Here is a 22,805-nt window from a genome sequence, read left to right on the forward strand (position 1 = left end):
CAAGTGCTATTCAAAAGGATAAACTAGATTTTTTTCCAAGCATCCCACTTCTGCAATCATTCAAAATGGAGAGATACCACTTAGAAATGTGAATTTTAGGAATCACTGTTGAAAAGCTATGTGTGTTGTAGTAGGGTCGATAAAAACATCTTAGAGGTGATCACTGGAGGGACTGTAACACAAAGGGGAAAGAAATGTTTTAAACAATAAATAAAAGCTGCACTTTGAAGATGTGCTAAAAACCTTGTATAGCAAGTCTTGGTTCAAGAACTCAAGAGCCCTGGTGGATGGACTGTAGGTTGATTACGGTCTGCAGCAATTGTCAATTCATGTGCAGGAGACATAAGAAAATAACATAAGTAAGTCAGAGACTGCAGCCTGTATCCTAAGGTAACTAGAAGCAGAGCACTGTCTTGGTTTTCTCCTTCTGGCTTGTCTGATAACACTGCAGATAATATTTTGTTTCTTATTTCTATCAAAGTGCCCAGACTGTTTCAGGATTTTAATTATCCCCTTCAGAATTCCAAAAAACCAACGTGTCAATTGCTAAACAGTAATACCAAAATTCAATTTATAAAGGATCAGTTCCTCTACAGGGACATATATGTCTATATTTTTATTTTTTGAACATAGATGAATAAGTCCATCTGTACTAAAATCATTTATCCTGATCACACATATGTAAACTTTAAAGATTGCATGACCATGGTAACTGAGACTCAGCTAATTCAATCTGGAATGGTATCTCTCATTCTGTGTGTTAAAATGGCAATGGTATTAATTTTTAACAAGACTATGGGTAACAGACAAAAACAACACAACAAAAAACCAACCTTATAGTCAGTATGTCTTTTTACTTGGAGGCCACTTTTTTTTTTCATATCTGTTTCAAAAGTATCAGATATTTAACATTTAGTGGCTAGATGACAGGAGAGCAAATCTTCCTGCAAGAAAGAACAAAATTTCTTGACCACTGAGATTTGGAAGTGAAATCAATGAAAGTCTATCAAGTACTCAGGATAGATTTGGTTGGCATCAAAAACCACAAAGATCTTTGGATTCCAGGTATCATCCACACAGCTGTCATATAAATTCACATAGCTCCCGTCTTTGGAAGGAGGTCGCATGTATTTGGAGTCTCCGTTTATGTAATCTCCAATTAGCACTCGAGCAAGAAACATAGATTTATATGTTCTAAATAGATGCCGCTGTTGCAAGCTGACACCATGAATTTGGAATGTGTTTCCATGCTTTATGTCATCTTTGCAGAAGCGACTGGAGTAAGCAGCATCTCTAGCAAAATAGGTTCCTTGAACAAAAAGGACCAAAAAGAGCCAAGATTACTCCTAAGAATATACTAAACATAAACAAAAACATTCTAATTGTCAGGAGAATAGACTCATGGAATTGTATAACAAAAATAGATGTGGAATTTCCTCATCTGCAGATCCTTAAGGAAAGAATAGAAATCCATCTGTTGGGGACAGCTGCAGTGCAGACTGCCAGAGGCATAGATTTATTGGTATACACCAGACCTTGCCAATACCCTCCTCCACTCCCACTAAACTGCAGATACCAGATTTCTGTTTTCAAAAAATCTTGCAAAGAAGCCCAGTAAATAAAACTGTTCTGTGATTAAAAGTGTGGCAGGACCTGAATTTTTATCATGTGGACCTTCTTCCCACTTTTATTTCCTTCTACTAAGACTCCTCCCTCAGCTAAGCTCTGGAGATGACATAGAAAACTTCAAGTAACAGACATGAGTTCAAACCCCAAGAAACCATACTTCTAGATACATGGTTATAATCCAACAACAATTCTGGAAATAACAGAACTTTATGTCCAGAAAAAGATTTCTGAGAGTACAAAGCTATTGCTACGATTTTGATATTAAAAGTTCCCCAAAGGCAATGTGTTGAAGGCTTAGTTCCCAGCTTGATGCAAAGAGGTAGAACTTAGTGGGAGGTCTTAGGTCACTGAGGGAATACTCTCAAAGGGAACTGTGAAAGTATAAGCCAAAACACCTTTCCTCTTTTTAAGTTGTCTCAGGTATTTTGTTATAGTAACATAAAGCTGACTAACATAGCTGTTCCTGTCAGAATATTTTATAACAATTTGACCAGTTCAATTTCTAAACATGAAAACTCAACAGAAGCTGACTCTTTAGAAATGGTAGACAGTAAAAATTATCATTAAGGCAATACTTACTCTAAACATTTTTGGAATTACGAAGTGTCATATTTACTCAATATCAATGGATTTGTGTTAAGATTTTTCTGACCCTCTTATAGTTCAATAAATGAGATGGCCTTTTCTGTAGGTTTTTAAAATTAATTTACTTTTTCAAAATGTAGCATATCCTGATCCTACATCATAATTCTTTTGCTGAAGTAAGGTATAGAGTAAAGACTAGAAAAATAAATATCCATCCCTGACCTTTTCCCCTCATCTCTCCTTAATTTGCTTGAGTTATGGGCATAAACTAGAGAATTTAGACTTTCATAACATTAGAAATAAGATAAAGTTTCCCCCAATTACTCCTTATTGCCCGTTAATATTCTCACCTATTACTTTGTAAAAAATAAAATAAAATAAAAATAAAATCACTAGTACCTATACTGGTGCATAATATAATTAACTTATTTTATCACTCTATCTATCTATCTATCTATCTATCTATCTATCTATCTATCTATCTATCTTTTCCATAAAGCAATTTAGTGTGTAGGCTTATACATATAAAAGACTATACCTGGATGTTACATATAATGCAAAAATTCTTCAACATGGACATGATGCCCCATATGAATAACTGGAACTTGGGGAGTTATTTAATTTGACAGAAGTGTAAGAGTCTTACTTCATCCTGTGCACGTAAGAATTGACTTATCTGCAGCTCAGAAACTCTGAGGATGTGCCTAAAACCCAGGACAGTAACTTTTAACTACTACTGAATTACATAACTGTCAATTATCTCTAAAGAAGAGAGAGAATCCTAGAACTAAATTTGGACCTGGAATTCTGATAATTACCTTTCCCAAAGAGAGCACCATGTATACCATTTATTCTCCAATCAAAATTATGAATGCAAATTGCTTCCACAAATTCATTGCTGGTACCATGAAATAGCATTTGTTCATTAATCTGAGGGACACCTCTTTTTTTCTTGAGCTGAGCCTTTTTCCTAAAAACACAATACACATAAGGACATAAAACACACACAGAAACAGACCATAATTAGCATTTAGTAATTTTTTTAAAGAACAATGTTCAATAGAAAGGCTAAGACAAAAAAATACATCTTTAATTTAAATCCTAAGTAGACAAAGCAGTTTTAGAAAAGACATAATTTCCAATGCTCTTGGACACTTAAATCATCTCCTCAAAAATTATTAATTAAATTGAGCCTAAAGGTTGAAAATTATACCAAAAGCGGCTGGAGATGTAGTGCAGTGTTAGAATGCTCACCTAGCACCTGCAGAACCCTGAGTTTGATCCCAGCATTCCCCTTCCCCAGCCCACTACAAAAAACCAAGAAAAAATTTTAAAAAAAATTTCCCCAAAGATATAGATATCTAGACTATGCCTCATCATAGTAAAGGTAATTGATGATTTAAACCAGCTAAGCTTTACAGATGCCTATAAATGAGATTATAAATAATTAAATACAAAGATCACAGGGTCATTAGACAGCGAATTCTTTGAGCTGGGGCCACATCTTTCTATCTCCAGAGATTAGAATATATTAGTTGAACTGATGTGAATTTGGGATATTATGGATGGAAGGAACATTAAGTCATCAAGTTTAACTTTCTTTCAAACAGACACATCTTTTTTTTTTTGGTACGGGGGATTGAACCCAGGGTGCTCTACCACTGAGCTACATGCCTAGCCTTTTTTGTATTTTATTTTAAGGCACAGTCTCACTAAATTGCTGGGTCTGGCCTCAAATTTGTGATCTTGCTGCCTCAGTCTCCCCCGCCCATCCCTGTCCTTGGGATTGTAGACATGAACCACCACACCCAGCTCTTCCAACAGACACATCTCTTTTAACACATAAGAAGACATTCAATGTAGAACGAATTGTAACTGAAAAGACAAAAACTAAAAGCCCCGAATTCTTTCACAGAAAAATGAATATATAATTATATATTTACATATCAAAGTTAAGAGTAATAAACTAGACTGACATGCATTAACAGTAGATTTGAAAAATAATCTTGGATGTAAAAAGAATGTTGCAAATATACACACATTTCTCAAAATAATACTGTATTTTGTAAATAGAGATTATGTATGTAGTAAAAAACTATGAAAATATAAACAAGAAGGCATTATAGAAAAGTAAAGAAGAAGACCAGAAGAGGATAGTGTAAATACTTCAGTTGTATATGTAATGTTTTATACTTTTAAAAAAACAATATGCAAAGATGAAGAAAGTGGGGCAAGTATTAAAGCGTTAAATCTGGTAGGCATACAGGTGTCTGAAAATTTATCTGCTGCATTTCACTTTTGAAATATTTCATTAAAAAGACATTTTAAAAATAAGCCCTCCCCTTTACACCTGTGATAGCTAACTATTTAATGCCTGTTTAAATTCATTCCAGCATCAAGGACTTACTGCTTTGCAAGACAGAACATTCATTCTATTTATGATCAGCTGCAATTGTTAGAGAGCCAAAAAAAAGTCCCCCAATGAGCAGCTCCCGAGGTCTGAAAGGGCAGGGAAACAACCCAATGAGCATCACCACAGAAGAGCCAATCAGCTGGCAGCTACAAGTTTGCTGGGGCCGCTGTGAGCCAATCATCAGCTGGCAGCTGGAAGTTTGCTGGGGCCCCTTCGGCTGTGGCTCTCAACAAGTACTCTCACCCAACACTGAACTAAAATCTGCCTTCCCATTATTTCTACTGACTAGTTGTCATTGTTCTCTTCTGAACACAGAACAATTTGAATCACTCTTTTAAAACAACTCTATAAATACCCCCACATAAGTATGAACATCTCATTGGGCTTTCTTCTGTAGATTAAACATATACTGTTCCTTCAATTAGTCTTCACACAGCAATGCTTCCAGGTCTTTCTCTTTACTGGACCTTCTTTAGCTAACATAAATCTGCTAGATACCTTCTAGTTAATAACTGTTGGTAAGAAATAGAAATAGAAATATAGTTCAGGTATCATCAGACAGCACTGACTTCACCAAAACCACTGAATTCAGTTTTGTAGCAGAGGCATAAAACTGCTTATCTAATGTGTGCAGTCAATTAAAACTCCCAAGACTTTTCAAACCAGAAAACCTCTGAGCTTGATGAATTTGTACAACCTAATCTGTAGACTTCTTGCAGTTAAGCTTTAAACTTGATATAGTAATTTAAAAAGTAAAAATTAAACAACAAATTTATCCATCCCTCAAGTCAACAAATTTTATCAACATGAAGCTCAGTGAATATGTGGAGAAATGTATACATTCATTTAAATGACAGAAATTAAAATGTCTATGATCTTTCTCAAGTCATTCAATAATATGTATCAAAATTAAATGCATATGCTTTGATCTACTGCAACAATCTTTCCAGACCACTGAGCCTGACATTAGAGGGATATGCAGTAAGCAATTATTTATTTCACAAAAAACACAGGTTTTTACAAGAACAAATTATACAGACCAACTTTCTGTTTTAGAACTTTATGTCTCACTTTTTCTTTTCTTATAATGTACGTCTGTTCCTTTTTTAACAAAGAAAAATAGTTATAAAAAAGATAGTGTATGTTTTGACCTACTTACAACCTTCCAAGGTCTTTCTGACTACTGATTCACTCCCGAAACAAATAAACTACCCCTTCTAGTTTTGAATCTTTCACAAGAATGATAAGCAAGTCTTCTACATTTTCATCTAAGTTCCTGATAAAAATGTTGAAGAAAGCATGCATACCAATCAAGTTACTCTCTGCATGACTTCTACTAATTTTTCTCTTTGTACTATGACCTGGCATACCTTGTCTTCAACATAAGAAATTTTCTCCACTACTTCATAAAAATCAAGTTAGACTGTAAGGAACTTTCCAAATTACCACTATGGCAATCCTATTAGTTTGGCATTCATGAATTCATACCATTTTTTAAAGTAAAAATGTGTTTAAAACACATCCCTCTAAGGTCAAGTTCCATGAGCTATGATGACTAGAATTCACTCTAAAAAATCAGGATGTTCACTTGTCACTATATTTCAGGCACAGATTAAAATGAATCTTGGTTTGAAAATTTACTCCAGTGTATCTTAGATATTATAAATAAACTGTGGCCTAAACAGCCTGGAGTGTGGCCATCAGCAGGCAATGATAAACTGGTTACTGGATTGGATGGAGCAAACATCTCTGCTGGAGGCAGAGCTGGGCAGGTGGTTAAAGCTCCATATCCCCACAGCAAGTTTTATTTATTTAAGTGTCCATGATGAAGGCACGCAAGAAATGTGGACACTCACAGACTATATCTTTAGGGTTCCAGAAAGGATAGAGTTGAGTTTCAGGGCCTCTTGAACTTTGATTAAACCTACAAGGAAAGACACAGGACTACACTAAATTCTTCACAGCCCTGCCAAACTGTGTCCAAACCCACAATTACTTCTGAACTTACTAAAAGTACTGTGGCACCCTTTCTCAAAGACATCTCAATATTACCCTCCATCTTAGCAACCAGAGTGCCAGAAAAGCTAAATTGTGTATGTCATATGCTCTGCACTGAAGTTTACCTAGGTTTAGATCAGTGGTCTTCCCTTCTGGATGAACATCAGAAACACCTATAGACCTTTTAAGAGAGGAAATTTTCAAAACCCAAAGGTTCTGATCTGCTGAATCTAGGACAAGTGTCAGGCATCTCTATTTGCTAAAGAGCTCCATGGAGACTCTGATATGCAGTCAGTTTTGAGAATATCTGATCTATCAATATCTACATTCTTAAGGAGACAGAAGTTTTCACAGATCTTATTTCCTAGCTGTCTTATACTTCCCAACTCTGGATCAATCTCATCATCTCTCCTATCTACTCTTATATTTATACTGCTGATGTGAATCACAGAAAATTTCCCATGATTTCCACTAGAAATTCACATATTCCAATCTCAGCTAAACCCTCAACACTGATAGAAATCATATGGTTCCCAAGTTAGCTCTTTCTCTCCCATTTTCCACAGTGTCCATTTCAAATCTCTCCTATCCCTTTTCCTTTTCCCTCTTTATCCACACCTTCCTAACAACAATTCATTCTATGTAGGTGACTTCATTTCTTATTTCACATAGAAACTGAAGGCATGAGACTCTAACCTAGCTCTTCTCCTCATCCTCTATCTCTATTTACCTACCAATCTAACTGGACACTCTCTCTCCCTCCTTTCTAACATGTGTTCTCTGAATTCCATTCTGTCATGCCTCTTTGTGAGTCTTAATCTATCAATTATGCTTCCCCCTTTTTCTCATGTCTCTAAACTCTCCTTTATAGGTTTCTTCCAATCACAAAGCTCAGATCTCACTCATCATTAAATTAAAACAACACAACATAACAAAAACACTTTTCCTTAAACATTTTTTCTATCTCACATTTCTCATCCTTGTCACTGCCAAGCTTCTTAAGAGTTGTTTACATTTGCTTGTACACACAATATAGCATCTACCAATGCTTTGATCAAGGTTACCAACGATCTTTAGGTTACAAAGCCCAAAGGACATTTTTAATATTTATCTTTCTTGGCATTTCTTCAGTATGGGGCCTAGCAGATGATGTCTATTTGGATAAACTACTTTCTTCATTCAGCTTCTGCAACTCCACATTCTTTTGGTTTTCTTTTACCTTCCGTGGTTGATACTTCTTCCTTTCCTCTTTAGGTTTTCTCTTTCTCTGTTCATTCCTTCCAGAGTTTGGTTAATTTTTCTTAATCTATACACATTCCCTGGTCATCTTTACTCATCCCTATAGTTTATATTGCCCCATGTTTTCTAAAAACTCCAAAGCCTTTGTCTCTAAACTACTTGCCTAAGCTCTTGACTTGTATATCAAATGCTGTACATCAACCACCAGGGAACCTTCCATTGTCCCTATAAAGACCAAGGCCTGTTTCCACCCATATCCTTTAGTCAACTAAAACAAATAGTCCAGAAATGTGGGAGTTACCTTTTCTGTCTCATTTACCTACCCCATCACACACATTAATTCAAGCACCAAGTCCCACCATTTTACATACTCAATATGCCAAAACTGTCCCCTTTGCCTGTATACAACAGATATCACTTTGGTTTAGGCCACCCACTGTGTCTCAGTTTAATTACTGAAATAATTTTCTAACTTGATCTCCATGCTTCAAACTGTGATTCCTTTAAATAAGAGTTTCTCAGCCTTGATGTTATGATTATTTGGGGTTGGATAACTCTTTGTTGTGGCAGTCCTATATATTGTAGGATGTTTAGTATCCCTGGTCTCTATCTAATGGATGACATTAGCACTTTCCAACCCACCATGTGACAATCAAAAATTTCTCCAGTCATTATTAAATGTTTCCTGATAGGCAAAATCACTCCAGTTGAGAACCACTGCTTCGAAACATTCCCCACAGTATGGCTTGATGAATTATTTTTCTAAAATTCAGATCCATCACCCTCTTGCTTAAAGTCTTACAAGGATTTTCTACCATTCCAGAGAAAGAAAATCTTTTAGTTTAGCTTATAAAGCCCTTATAAAGTCTGGCACCTGCAAACTCTCTGGATCAATTGATTTCAACTAAGGTTACTGAAAAAAATTATACAACCACCCAGTGGTTCTGATATAAACTCCCGCAAGCTCTCCCTATTGACTACTTTTTTAGCCTCCTGTCTCACCATTCATGGTAATTTTCTACTCAATCTGAAATTCTCTCAACTTTCTATATTCTTTCTTATATCCAGACTTTGGCCCATGCTGTTCCCAAAGCCTAGGATGTCCTTTCTCTATTCTACCTGTGTCTAGCTTAATTGACACCTGCCTTAGGAGGTGTTATCTAATATACCCCATTCCATAATCCACACCCTACTTTTGTCAGCAAGGGTGGATAGAAACCCTCACTTTGTGCTCCCATGATGACCTGTGCTCATCCCTATATTTCTGGGTAGCAGAGGCCTGCCTTTTCATCTAATCTATAGTTCCGTACATCATTATATCTCAAGTACCAAGAATAGTGCTTGTCACAAATCAGGTGCTAAAAACATATTTGTCGAAAGAAGGGAGGGAAGTAAGAAAGGCCCAAGTGACATATAAACTGATCCCTGATAGACTCTTGTGGGCCTGACTGTCTATATGGTGAGTCACAGGTTATGTGATAATGAGATTGACTAAGTTATTTTAGTTTTACAGGGAAATGTCAGAATGACAGGCTGCCCCTGCAATGAGATCTAAGTATTTTTGCAATACTACAGCAGGTGACAAGTTCACTTACATCACAGATTTCTATAGGCTGACAATACAAAAAAATCATGGCATCTCCACATAAGACTGTTTGCAGTGAAATTCTTAGTATCAAATGTTTTAGGGATTCAGTGGGATGGTTTGTTTGGTTTTTTTGTTTTGTTTTGTTTTTTAAAGAGAGAGAGAGAGAGAGAAGAGAGAGAGAGAGAATTTTTAATATTTATTTTTTAGCTTTTGGCGGACACAACATCTTTTGTTTGTATGTGGTGCTGAGGATCGAACCCGGGCCGCACGCATGCCAGGCGAGCACGCTACCGCTTGCGCCACATCCCCAATGGGATGGTTTTTTACAGTAGGTTTTATTTGGAACTCAAATTATGGAGATCAATATGAGCTCTACTTCAGAGATCTGATTAAAAATTAAAAATCAAGTTTTCAACAACCCATTTCAGAAAAACAGTCACTGAGGTAATAAAATCAAAGGGGGCAAAGGCTTTTTTCTATCTTCCTCTATAATCAGAATCCTCCAAACAAGAACCAAAAAAATGTTCCAAAGTCAGACACAGTTATTGTCAGAAATAAAAGATGGTTTGGTACAAAGAGTCAAAACTATAAAAACACAAGCTGAACACAGCTTATTTTACTATAAACAACTATGAGAATTATATCTGGAATGTACTTGGGCCACATTTAACTAATCAGTTAGAACCAAGAAAGAATTCCATGTACCATTACCAAACAAAAGTCGTTTAAATGTCCAGTATATGGAAATGAAATGAGTTACAGTCTGGGATTTACTTTGAAATACTTCACCAACAACAATAACAAAAAGGAGATAGACTATGTGAGGTAAATCTTGATAAATATTGAAGCAGGATGATGAGCACATGGGTTTCCTTATATTAGACTCTCTACTTTTTTGTTTGAAATTTTTCTGAAAAAAAATTCAAAGTCAGAGTAAAAATATTAGAAGCCAATCTCATCTACAAATGTTAACTAAAATATTTCAGAGAGCCACTTACTTTAAGTAACATTTGTTATAAAAATACAGCACAACAGGTTAATCTGAACAATACCTCCAAGTTTTCTGTAATGAGATTTATTTTTAGGTTTTGTGCACAATGAGCAATCTAAGAGGTCATTTTTAACTTAAATCTAAAATTAAATTGAAATTTTAAACCTACATAAACTCTAAGCTAAGTAAGAATTTTGAAGGTATGTTTTAGATTGTTCTTTAAATCAAAACAAGCAAATGACTAGTTTTGTGTAAGACAGTGTAGTGTAAGTAGCTGGGCACGGTGGCAAAGGCCTGTAATCCTAGTGGCTCAGAAGGCTGGGGCAGAAGGATCACAAGCCAGCCTCAGCAAAAGCAAGGTGCAAGCAAATCAGTGAGACCCTGTCTCTAAATAAAATATAAAATAGGGCTGGGGATGTGGCTCAGAGGTCAAGTGCCCCTGAGTTCAATCCCTGGTGCCCCCATCCCCCCCAAAATATAGTGTAAGTGTAATTATTTAAAAAAAAAAAAAAGTCAACAATGTTTCTAATTTGACATAAAAAGCTGAGCCAAACAAAATCACATCAACAAAGTTGAGCAGCTCCTGAGACTTATAATGTCCATTTCAGTCAAGATGCACATCTTTAAGCCCCCAGGGAAAGCTTTTCATGTTATAATGCCAGGGATTCACTTGAAGAGTAGCTCTCTTTTACTCCTCCAGGAATGCTAAAGAAGTGCACTGAGAGGCCAGGTAGAAATGTGCCAAAATAAAATCAGCATGTCAACATCAGTAAAAATTAATACAATTAAACACTAATGTTTAACTATCTCTAAGACTATATAAGTTTTACAGATAGGAAGGTTCAGATCAGAGATCATCTTACCTGCAAAAGAATTCCCATAGGTCTAAATTTTGAATTCTCTGAATTCTTTTAATTCGGTTACGATCCATTGTTTTCCCAAAGAGACTGGCAACTTCATTATATTCATGTGTTTGATTGTGCAGAGAAATAAGCTGGGAAGAAAAGAGTACATGGTTTTGTTACAGTCCTTTCTAATTTCTTCAAGGGATAGATAGTCAGACCTGCTCTTACCTGATATGGTACTTCAGTATTCACATTCTCCCAGTGTGGTGGCATAGGGATAGCCTCATTTTCACAGATATAACTTAAAATAGCAAAAAATAAAACAAAATATTAGAAGCTGATTATAATTACTGCCAGTAATTTAGTATTTTCTAAATTTTCATGTTCATGGTATGATGTCAAATGCAATAAGTGCAACCCTTTGTTTCTTTATTTAAAAATATTTATTGAATGCTTACTGTGTGCTGTTTTTCAGGTATTGAATAGTAAACTTTGATGAAAAATATCCAATCTTACACACCAATAAATTTCAAAAATAATTATATAGTTCTGTCTTATTTTCTTTTAAGTTTCTAAAATTTCTTTAAAATGTAAGGAAGATTACAGAAAAGGTATTTCTAAGGAAAAAAATTAAACTCCTGATGGAAAAAAAAAAAAAAAGCCCAAGCTCTTATTTATATTGCCTACTGAATAAAAGTGAAACTCTTATCAGCCATTTATGTACTCCAAGATCTGAGTCAAATCTAAAATTCTCTTTCGTGATCCACATTAATTCGCTTACTGCAGTCAGAAATCTTTTTAAAACTAAAGTGTCCAAACCACTGGATGTGAGCAAAGAAAGATAGTGATGATGGGGTGTTTAATAGTAAAAGCTAACACTCCAATCCTCTCTGGTGATTGAAAATAGAAAAAAATTTAATGGAAAAAATTAGTTTCAAACCTATCCTTAGTTTATTTTTTCAAACTCATTTTAATTTTAGGAAAAAACAACATCATTAAAAATGACTATACATAAAGAAGAATGCAGTGGGAAGTGTCCCTCCAACTCCAGTCCTTGTTATATCCAATTCTTTCTTCTTGCTTACTCCAAGTAATTACTGTTTTTAATTGTTTGTTCTTTTGGAATCTCTTTAGGTAAATATAAGCCAAATTATTCTTTCACACAAATGGCAGCATAAATAGCCTACATTTCTGCATCTTTTTATCCACTTAATCTGAGATCTTTCCATATTAACACATAGAAAGTATTCTCATTCCCAGTGCCTACAACAGAGTTTGGCATATGATAGACACTCAATAAATACTGGTTGAATAAATAAAAGCACTCTAAATATTTTTCAGATGCCCAGCATTCCACTGTATGAGTGTGTGTGTGTGTGTGTGTGTGTGTGTGTGGTTTATTTATCCAGACTCCTATTGATGATACTCAGCTTGTCTTTCACTTTTGCTACTGTATTAAGAACTCCACAAAGAACAAATTTGTCTATTTATCACTTTACATGTCCATTGGTCTATCTGAAGAATAACACTTTGAAATTAAATTTTTGGTCAAAGTATATATTTATTCATGATTTTGACAGATACTGTGCAAATGCCACCTTATTAACATTCTCACAAGAAATATAGAGAAAGCCTAATTTCCAAAAACCTCTCCAAAAAGGTGTGATATTAAGCTTTCAAATTTCTGTCAATCTGATAGTTTTTTTTTAAGCCTGATACTGATTTGTATTTCTCTTTTGCAGCTGTGTGAATGTTCAAATTCTTCATCCATGTTGGTCTTAGAGAATTCTAAAATAACTCTGAATTAGTTCTTTCACTATAACAAGCAAAAAATTTTTCCTAAATGTCTAAGTATCTTTTAGCTATTGTAAAAACAGACAAAATTTTATAGCCCAAAGCCTGAATTAATTCCTTGTCAATAGGAGGTATAAATTATTTGCTTTGCCTGAAATAAATGTTTAATAGTCTTCAATGAACATTTCTACGTCAGCACCTGACCTTCATCACTCTATTTTTCCTCTTTAATTAACTCTCCCCTTTTATTATTATCTTGCATGCTGTCCTCCATTCTGTTTAATTCTCTCCCTCTCCTGCTGTTGTTATATTATTTGTACAGTGTGGATAGAACAGTATTTGACCCCACCTTATGCTTCTTACCCCCATCAAAGGCATACCAGATAAAACACATCCAATAATATTTTCCATTATAATGTCTCATTTTTCTCCCAGATTACATGTTCTTTGAAGATAAGCAATTCCTTTTTGTATTCCTAGTACTAAAGAATGTGACCATGATGTAGCTGGAAGAAAAATATTCTCTATATTCCATAGATGTATTAGCACATTTATCATATAAATATATGAATAACTTTTAAATCATAATGCAAATTATAAGTCACAAATATTGAGAAACGAACTGATACAAACTTAAAATATTTATTCCTTTGCCCTAATTCTTTCAATTTCTTTCTTTTGCTCAAATCCTTTCAAAAATTCTCCTTGGAGGAAGCAAACAGGTATTTTGTACAATTCACATGCTACCATTTTAGTTTTGTTTTGTTTCATTTTAAATTCTTTGAAAAAAAAGAATTTCAATATTTGCTTAAGGAATCATTTTTTAAAAAAAGGAGACATGCTCTAAGGTTTTTCCCTTCAACCACATTCATATGAATAACAAATATTTAATCTGGCATGTACACCTCTTTTTTCAGACTATGTACAGCCAGAGAGAGCAAAAAGAAAATCTTCAGTGTAGATCCAGGGAGCTGTCCTGTTGCCCCGTTGTGCAAACATTTTCCTTAGGTCTCTTTTAATTGCTAAAGACTTGAAATTACTTCTAAGGGTTGCCTAGTAGAAATCAGTAGAGATACAAAGTGGGCAATTACCCAGGACTTATGACTCAAATAATTGGATGGTTCTGTTGAGAATATCTTTAGTTAAAATTCAAATTTACCAGTGTATTATTTTAAGGGTTTATTACAAAGGCCATAAGACATTTTGTAACTACTGTGCACACTATTCTCAAGAATTGAAAACAATAAATAAACAACAAAAGGGGGAAAGAATAGAAGAAATGATGACAGAAGATGATTGGCTATTTTATCAACAAATGAGAGACTTAATATTTAAAAAGTCAATTTAATATATAAAAAGTCATTTATTGACTCACTAAAACATTAGTCTATGCGTTTCTCTATCAAATGGCAAAATACCGTTTCTGCCCCATTCTCTTTACAATACCTGAAAGCACTGATAGAAAAAGGAGCCCTTTTTATTAAGCACTGCTTTCCAGTGGTGAGATTCATTTGCTTCATTTCTGTACACAAAGACAAAGATATTAGATAAGCCATAGAAACATACTGTGCTATAAAATGTCACGAAGATTAGTAGTCACACTACATGATGACCAGGAATCATGGAGATATGGGAGCAGCTGACAAGCAGAGTATATTAAGATACTTTACCATGCATCTATACATCTTGTCATAAAGGTGCTCTTCAGGGGAGCACAGCTTCATTGCTTGACCTAAGCTCATACATAAAGATGCTAATTTTATACACTGCTCAGTATGCAGGGTCTATTCCTTTCTGTACTGCGCTTAGGTTATACCGACAATAAAATACAAGAGTTCTAAGTTTAGGAAAGTTAAGAGTACTAGAAAAAGAAAGAAATTATCATATTAAACCTTCTGTTTGGCTTATTAAATGGAAAAATATACTTTGATTTATTTCTCCAAGAATTTTGGAAATGAGAAAAGAGATACATTACCATTATAAAACTTGTACAACTCACAGAATTTCAAAAATTTGTATATTTCTTGCCTTCTCTTTAAATTGTATACCTAAACCAAAAAAAATAGAAAACCTGGCGAGACCCAACACATACTTATATAACCAATTCTAGTGATAAAATATTAATTAATAACTAAATGTATCATTTTCTTCTTTCATCTATATTTCAGCCTTGGCAATATTTACCAGATCCATGTCTTCATTCCCACATAAGTCTTAATTCAAGATTCTAGCCAGGTTATCTTGTCTACTTGACAGCATTTCATTCCTAAACAAAGAGTTCACCCACCCAGGCAAGTGCTAATGTAAAGTTTGTCCTGGCTTTCTGTATTCTCCTAGACTCGGCACATACTGTCATCATTACAGTTCAAGGGAAAAAGCAAGATCTTCTCAGCACATAATGCAAAACCTGTAGTGCCATCTTCTTAAACCATCTCATTTTGAGTTTACTTTTCTCAGTTTATAGAGAGAAGCTGAATTGACTAGTAGCAGAATGGTTGGGGCTAATAACTTTGAAATAGTGTATGTTAAGTACTAATAACTATCTTTGAAGTAATATCACTATATAGAGGGTTGGGGACCTTGAGTTATTAGTATATGTAATTTGTTTGATAAAGATATTTACTTTTTGTGATACTGGAGATTGATCCCAGGGGTGTAACACTGAGCTATAATCCCAGCCCTTTTTATTTTTGCGACAGGGTCTCACTAAATTGCCCGGTTGGCCTTAAATTTGAAATCTTCCTGCCTCAAGTCTCCAAAGTTGCTGGGATTATAGATACGTACCATCACACCTGGCAAGATATTTTTTGATAAACTTAATTTTCTGACAGAAAGCTTTCAAAATATGTACTTTACTAGCAAATATTCTTTTAGGATCAATGTGGCTTGCTAAATTATCTACTGAATGCTTTAATAAACCTCATCCTCTTCATGAAGCCTGAAGCCTGTATATATCATTCTATTTTACTACTGCTTCAAAAAAAATGTCTAGAAATGTCTACCACACACTGTTTGCCTATACTGTAGCAGAAAGTCAAATGTCAGGATCCTCTAAAAAGCAGTTTATTTGCCTAATGTCACTAAAAAGAAGTTATGATTATTCAGGACTGGGAATCTAAGTTTTAACTCATGATAATGAAAAAAAAGCAAGAAAAACAATTTTGGTGAGGAAAGTAATTATTAGATATTTGTTTGCATCAACCTCTACCTGGACAAAACTCCTTCACCATTTCTAGGCATTGGCTCGTCCAAAGGAATTTCAAACGTTTTAGCACCCTGTCTAACTACAGCATACTACTAACACAGTCAGAAAGATACTACTCCCAGAAATTGGGAAAGAAAAGATAGAAGACTAAGCTGTACAGCAATCAAAATGTACTTTTGTTAAGAAAGCCTCCCCATCTAGGTCTTATTTGCCTCTAAGCAGTAAAGAGTGGATACTAGGGCTGGGGTTGTGGCTCAGCGGTAGAGCGCTCGCCTAGTACGTGCGAGGCCCTAGGATCGATCCTCAGCACCACATAAAAATATTGAGTTCAACTACAACTAAAAAATAAATATTAAAAAAAAAAGAGTGGATACCAACAACTTAAAATTTAAGGGACTTTCAAAAAATTATTGGTTCTTTTTAGTTATACATGACAGTAGAATCCTTTTTAACATAATTATAAAAGCACAGAATATATCTTATTCTAATTCAGTATCCAGTACCTCATATTCTCCTTTCCTCCCCACTCCCTGCTCCCTTCCTGCTATTGATCTTTCTGACTCTAAAAGGTTTTTCATGGTTCACCTAAAAACATGACCACAAATCATAGATGAAATAAAAAGTGTGGCAGATTTCCAGATTAGCTGGTTAATCTATGAAAGGGCTAATGAAATCAGAAATGGCAGAAGGCAATTTCCATTAAAGAACTAGTTTTCTGGCCAAGACACCAAGAGAAGGATCATTCAGCTAAACTTTGGTCTTGAAACTATCATTAGCTAATTATGACTTTCTCACTTAACGTATGTTTGACCTTTAAAATTAAACAGTTCCTAACTGTTTCAAACTTATTTCTAGATGGATTGGATGATGAATAAAACAAGAGCTATAAGTGGTGGCATTTACCTGTAATCCTAACTATTCAGGAGGCTGAGGCAGGAGAATCATTTAAGCCCAGGGTTTGAGGCCAGCCTGGGCAACAACAAGACCTCCATCTCAAAAACAAACCAACCAACAAACAAAAATCCCAAGATCTATAAAATGCTTTGTGTATTTTAGAAAACAAGTATGACATGAACTCAAAATATATGAAAATTTTCACAAACATTTATATATATATATATATATATATATATATATATATATATATATATATGCATATAAACATGCCTTTATTAAAGGCAATGTTGCTCAAGAAGATTCAAGTCTTGAATATTTATGGGGCAATTTTCATGTGCCACAAAAAAATATTTACTTCGCTATTTCACTGTTTGTAAATGTAACAACTAATCTTGATCTTCAGAGCTATAGATTACTCTATCAATATACTGAAAACATAACCATTAGGAAAAAAAAAAAACATACCTGCGAAGTCTATCTTGTAGCTGAATTTGGAAGTAGTAAAAGAAATGGAGCCACAAGGGTTTGTTCTGAAGCTCTTTTCGATATCTTCACTACTAACTGAACATTGAATATTGGTATCCGGCTTTAAGATAAATCAGAAAGTTTCATTTATCAGTTGTTCATATTAGGGGTTGGCCAGAGAAGTGATACTATGGTCATAGCAAAAGAAAATGGAAGAATGAGGGAAACTTACTAACCATCTGTTTTATCTCCCAACACACAGGGAAGATCTCAACTAAATCCTCATACTGAAAATGGTTTAAAGATGTCCAGCAAAGAAACAACAGGTTATGGTCCCCTTCAACACCTGGGTAAATGTTCCTTTTTACAAATTATTACACTCTTCACAAAGTATCCTAATAATTACACTAACTGTACTTTCTAAGTGGTTCAAAATTTTAATCTTTAACTTTAAACAGCTTGGTGAGGAAACACACACACACACACACACAGGCTTGAGAACAGGTTCAAATCTCAGTTTAACTCCTCTGTGACTCTAGACACACTGTGTTAACTTTTCTGAGTTTCACTTTTTTTTGACTAGAAGACAAGAGTTTTAATATCTGCTTTAGAGTTGTTATGAGCATAAGAGAAAAAAATATGTGTACAGCACCTAACATAATACTGGCATACAAAAGGTGTTTAATGTAAACTTGCTCTACCCTCTCTCTCTCTCTGTCTACCAAGTCAAACTTGGAGCTGGCTCAGATGTCGGATATCATGCAACTCTAGTAACACTGACACTCTGAACATACTGTAAACATACTGTTTCTTCTAAATAAATTATTGTGAAAACCTGGGGGAAGAAAAGGAAAAGAACTGGAAGAATTTCTAAGTTTTCTATTATTTAAGCTATTTGATTTCCTTAGGGTTTGATTTCTTTCAAGTTTTGCATTCATGCTCATTTATACATCTGGAAGATGATGCTATAAGTGAATCAAACCCCTGCTGCTGAAATTCAAAGATGGGAGATACCTGAAACATATGCCACTTCCCACATTCTGCCAGGTAAAACCAGCCCCACTGGGTATCTGATGTGTCCATGTCATCCATTTCACTATCCGTCGTTTTGGATAAGAATTCTTCTGCTTTGTGAAATATCTCCTGAAAAGCCAGGAAGAAGTAAAGAAAGAAATAATTCTATTAATAAACAATGTCCTTTTGCATGGATCATTTTACTTAAAAGAATGGTATTTCAATGTCTTTCCCAGAGTGGTACTTTAAAACAGCATTCTATCTTACATATTGGCTCTGAAGAAAAGCATTTTAAAATGTTGTATATTATTGCTTAACAAATCAGGCAAATAATCCTCATGTGAGGTGAGATATAGCAGGGTACACTGAACCCTTTAAATAAGCCACATCAACATTTATGAGCACCTCAGGTTTTCAGTATAGCCCCAAAGTATTTTTTTTTTTGATTCAGCATTCATCATTTTATTGGCATAGGAGGTGCTTAACAGTTTTTCATCTTAAGGAATGCAATCAAAACTCTTTTAAAGTTACCTCAAACAGACCTGTAAACACTAAATTTGATAGTAAAGATTTCAGAAAAATCATTTTTTCACTAGTAATTCTAATCAGTTAGACTACAGTTTTTATTTAATTGGAAAAAACTGATGTTATTGGACTTTTCTAAATCATACTATTATATAGTATAGAGCCTTTTCCCTTTGAGGGTATTTTTATTTCTACTTGTCCAGTTATAAATGACAAAGAAATGTTATTTCTGTCATATATTTTCATTACATTTTATGACATTGCTAAATATGGTAACAGCATTTTTTAATATTTATTTTTAGTTGTACTTGGACATAATACCTTTATTTTATTTATTTATTTAATGTCGTGCTGAGGATCCAACCCAGGCCTCACACATGGAGGCGATTGCTGTACCGCTGAGCCACAACCCCAGCTCCCACCCACCCCCAACCCCCAACGGCTTTTTATAGGTTGGAAAATCTTAGAGGAGAAGTTGCAAATTTTCATCCAAAGGTCCAAAGCCCCAAAGTGCCTGATTTGTTAAACATATTTTTTTATATGTTCATGTGTCTGGTCAAAAGGATCCAGACCATCACAACTACTTAAGACCAAATCCATCTGATTTTTGTTTTAAACACTCATGATTTCATCTAATGGCATGGAAAGGTGTTTCGAAGATATGGTGTTGGATACAAAAGAAGGTTATAAAACTCAGAAATATTACGATCTAATTTTAATTAAAAAAAGTCTTTATTTAACCATATGAAGTCATGCATATATATGTATGTGTATGTGCACACATACATAAATATAACTTGTCCTAGTTTCTTCTAAGTGTTAAGATGATGATGATGTGATAACAGTTAACTCTTACATTTTTTGTTCTTACTATTTGCCAAGAACTGTGAAGATAATACCTCATTTAGACCTAATAACAATCAAAGCAGAGAATTCATACCATAGGAAAATTAAGATTCAAACTGAGGCAGTCTGGCTCCAGGGTCAGACCACCATGGTTTGACCATTACCATGGTTAACCACCATGTAATACTGCCTTATACTTCATTATAAATTATTTTATAATGTTAACCATACCAATTAACTCATGTATACATTATTATAAAAGTTTTATTAAATATTCTTGGGTGGATATTGTGATGAAGAAGAAATTACTAGAAAGGGGACAAAGAGGCTGGTCAAAAAAGCTTAAATTATCTGGAATTCGGCTTTCTCTCCTCATTTTATGAGAATTTATAAATTATTTAAATTTGCAAACTAAAACAGGAATGCATTCCCTTTTTAAAAATCAAAAAATTCAAAATAAAGACTTATTTGAACACCAACTCTATTCCTGGTACATTACTTTTCTTCTTCAGGCTTACCAAATGATATCAATTTACTATGTATTTTTCAGATCGGTGTGAGGGCTTTTTGTATGATCACAGATACATATGCAAACATATATAGTTATTACTGATTTGTTAAAAATTTGTTTTCCCACATCTTGAATTTTTTCTATAAATATATACTACAGGATAAACTAAAAAATGTTCATCCTGTTTCTAGGAGCTGTGCAATCCAAGGTAAGTTTCCATTATTTGTCTAGGCCACAGTTTCCTCTTTACAAAGTATAAAATTCAAGGCTCCTTCCTCATTAGGTGTTGTTAGAACAATAATGATAATGTAGTAAAGTACCAATACAGTACCTGGGCTCAGTGAAGGGGGCTCGTTAGTTTTGATTTTTTATTCATGTTTTGGAAACTCTCTCCAAGGAATGCTTTATGATTATTTCCTGGTTTTTATCCCTTCATGTTTTAAAGTTGATTGGCTGCTAGGAAACGAAAAACAGAAGACCCTAGGATCAAGAGTTTCAGGTTTAGAACTCGCTATTTACCTTAAATATTTTAACCAAGAAATAAAGACAATGATTTAAAGTTTAAGCTCAACTATACCATTAACTACTTTCATGATTTTTTTTTTCCAGTGATAGGGTTAGAACCCAGGAATTCTAGCATTCTAGGCAAGTGCTCCACTACTGAGCTACTCTCCCAGTTTACAATTCCTGGTTCTTCCTTCTATTCCATTCCTTCTATGGCCATTTCATCATGAGAGAAGGAGAAAAGTGAGAGTGACCTAAATTTAGTTTTTCTTCTGAAAGTAATCAGAAAATTTGGAAAGATGAGCTTTAAGCTAATAGTTAACATAAATATTTGGCTTAAGAGTTCCATCTTTTCTCTATTAGAAAAGGGAATGAAAAATGGGAAATTATCCTTTATATGGCATACGATGTAATATCAGTGTTCTGGTACATACATTATACTTCTGATCTCACTTTAGCCCAGGTTACAACTGGAAGTGGTTTAATAAGTTATGTGCAATAGTGCATGCCTATAGTTCCAAATATTCAAGAAGCAGGAGGATCACTTAAGACCATGAGTTTGAGGCCAGCCTGGGCAACATAGTAAAACTTCTTCTCACACAAACAAAATAAGTAAATAAATGTATAAAAAAGAATGAGTTTGAACAAAGGCCTTTCTGAACCTCCTGTTAGCCAGGCCAGGTAGCTTATATTTATCTCTACTGTAGAACAATGTACCTATAAACAGGTACCATAATATCAAACATTTGTAAAGCACTTTTCATAAAATTCTTTGTCAATTTATACTATTTCTTTCCTCCACAACCCAATCTTCAAGAGAAGTTATTATTTTCTAATTAAAGTCAAGAAAGAAAGTAAAGCGGAGAGTAATATAATTATTTTGTCTATAATCACAAATAGCAGTACCAAGAAGATTAAAGAAACACCCAAGGCTTTCTAAACACTGCTTCTTTCCTAAGTTAACAAGCCTTTTTCAAAGACTGATAGATACTTTTTTTCTCTTCTGCCAAACTTATTTTAATTGCTTAGCTTCACGGACTGGTTTTTCAAAAAAAAAAAAAAAAATTCATTTCATAATATAAAACCGTATAATTTTTTACAATAAGTTTTCTCTCCAAATGAATGGCTATTTTGTAAAATTAGATTCAAAGAGAAATTCAGGTTTATTTAATAAATGTTAAATAATGTAACCATAATGTAATAATGGCTCTAGTTAGAAAATATTTATAGGTAACAAAAAGAACATGTGCAAGTTATCAGTCATAGAATAGGCATCGAATAAATGTTAAATGAATGAGTTACTTCAGTTACAATATCATATTCTACCTGATTTCCCTGCTTTTAACTGGAAGGTATTGACACTTTTGTACAGCAGCTGTGAAGAAAAGGAAAAAAAAAAAGCTAATATAAATTGGCAAAGCATTTTCAGATACAAGGGGTATGCTGGTAGAATCTGTCTATAATGCTATCTATTCTAAGAAGAAACTTTATTTATAAAACCTGGAAACAACCAGTCAGAATCATCGAATTGAAAAACTATGTGGAAAATTAGCTTAAAGTCAAAATGCTGGTTTGTATAAGAAAAATAATGCTGCTTTCCTGACGGACTAAAAGTTTCTGAAAAGATTTTTGACAACTAAGTTTAACTTATTCTGAGAGCATACACAGACTACCTTGAGGAAATCGTAATTGGTACTAAAAAAAAGACCTTGTCTCTATATAAATAAAGATCCAAAATCTGATATTAAAAGATGAA

At 34.2% G+C, this 22,805-nt stretch overlaps 1 protein-coding gene across 14 annotated transcripts in view; it reads right to left on the reverse strand.

Annotated features, from left to right (window-relative positions):
* Nucleotides 1–834: 834 nt before the first annotated feature.
* Parp11 (poly(ADP-ribose) polymerase family member 11) overlaps nucleotides 835–22,805 on the reverse strand; it is a 56,952-nt gene continuing 34,981 nt past the window's right edge. For 4 of the 14 annotated variants that reach the window (XM_071610329.1, XM_071610330.1, XM_027951187.2 and 1 more), the window contains 9 exons: nucleotides 22,376–22,424; nucleotides 20,877–21,001; nucleotides 18,664–18,792; nucleotides 17,650–17,770; nucleotides 14,529–14,604; nucleotides 11,517–11,589; nucleotides 11,307–11,437; nucleotides 3,033–3,184; nucleotides 835–1,309 (listed from right to left, as the gene is read on the reverse strand). In XM_071610329.1, coding sequence (XP_071466430.1) covers nucleotides 993–1,309; nucleotides 3,033–3,184; nucleotides 11,307–11,437; nucleotides 11,517–11,589; nucleotides 14,529–14,604; nucleotides 17,650–17,770; nucleotides 18,664–18,741 — 948 coding nt within the window. In that variant the 5' untranslated portion in view covers nucleotides 18,742–18,792; nucleotides 20,877–21,001; nucleotides 22,376–22,424 and the 3' untranslated portion in view covers nucleotides 835–992. Of the gene's footprint in view, nucleotides 1,310–3,032; nucleotides 3,185–11,306; nucleotides 11,438–11,516; nucleotides 11,590–14,528; nucleotides 14,605–17,649; nucleotides 17,771–18,663; nucleotides 18,793–20,876; nucleotides 21,026–22,375; nucleotides 22,425–22,805 lie in introns of those variants that run through there. The other 10 variants (XM_071610332.1, XM_071610333.1, XM_071610334.1 and 7 more) reach the window with 7 other exon arrangements.

Source organism: Marmota flaviventris, chromosome 3 (genome assembly GCF_047511675.1).
Source record: "Marmota flaviventris isolate mMarFla1 chromosome 3, mMarFla1.hap1, whole genome shotgun sequence".
Classification (NCBI taxonomy): Eukaryota; Metazoa; Chordata; class Mammalia; order Rodentia; family Sciuridae; genus Marmota; species Marmota flaviventris.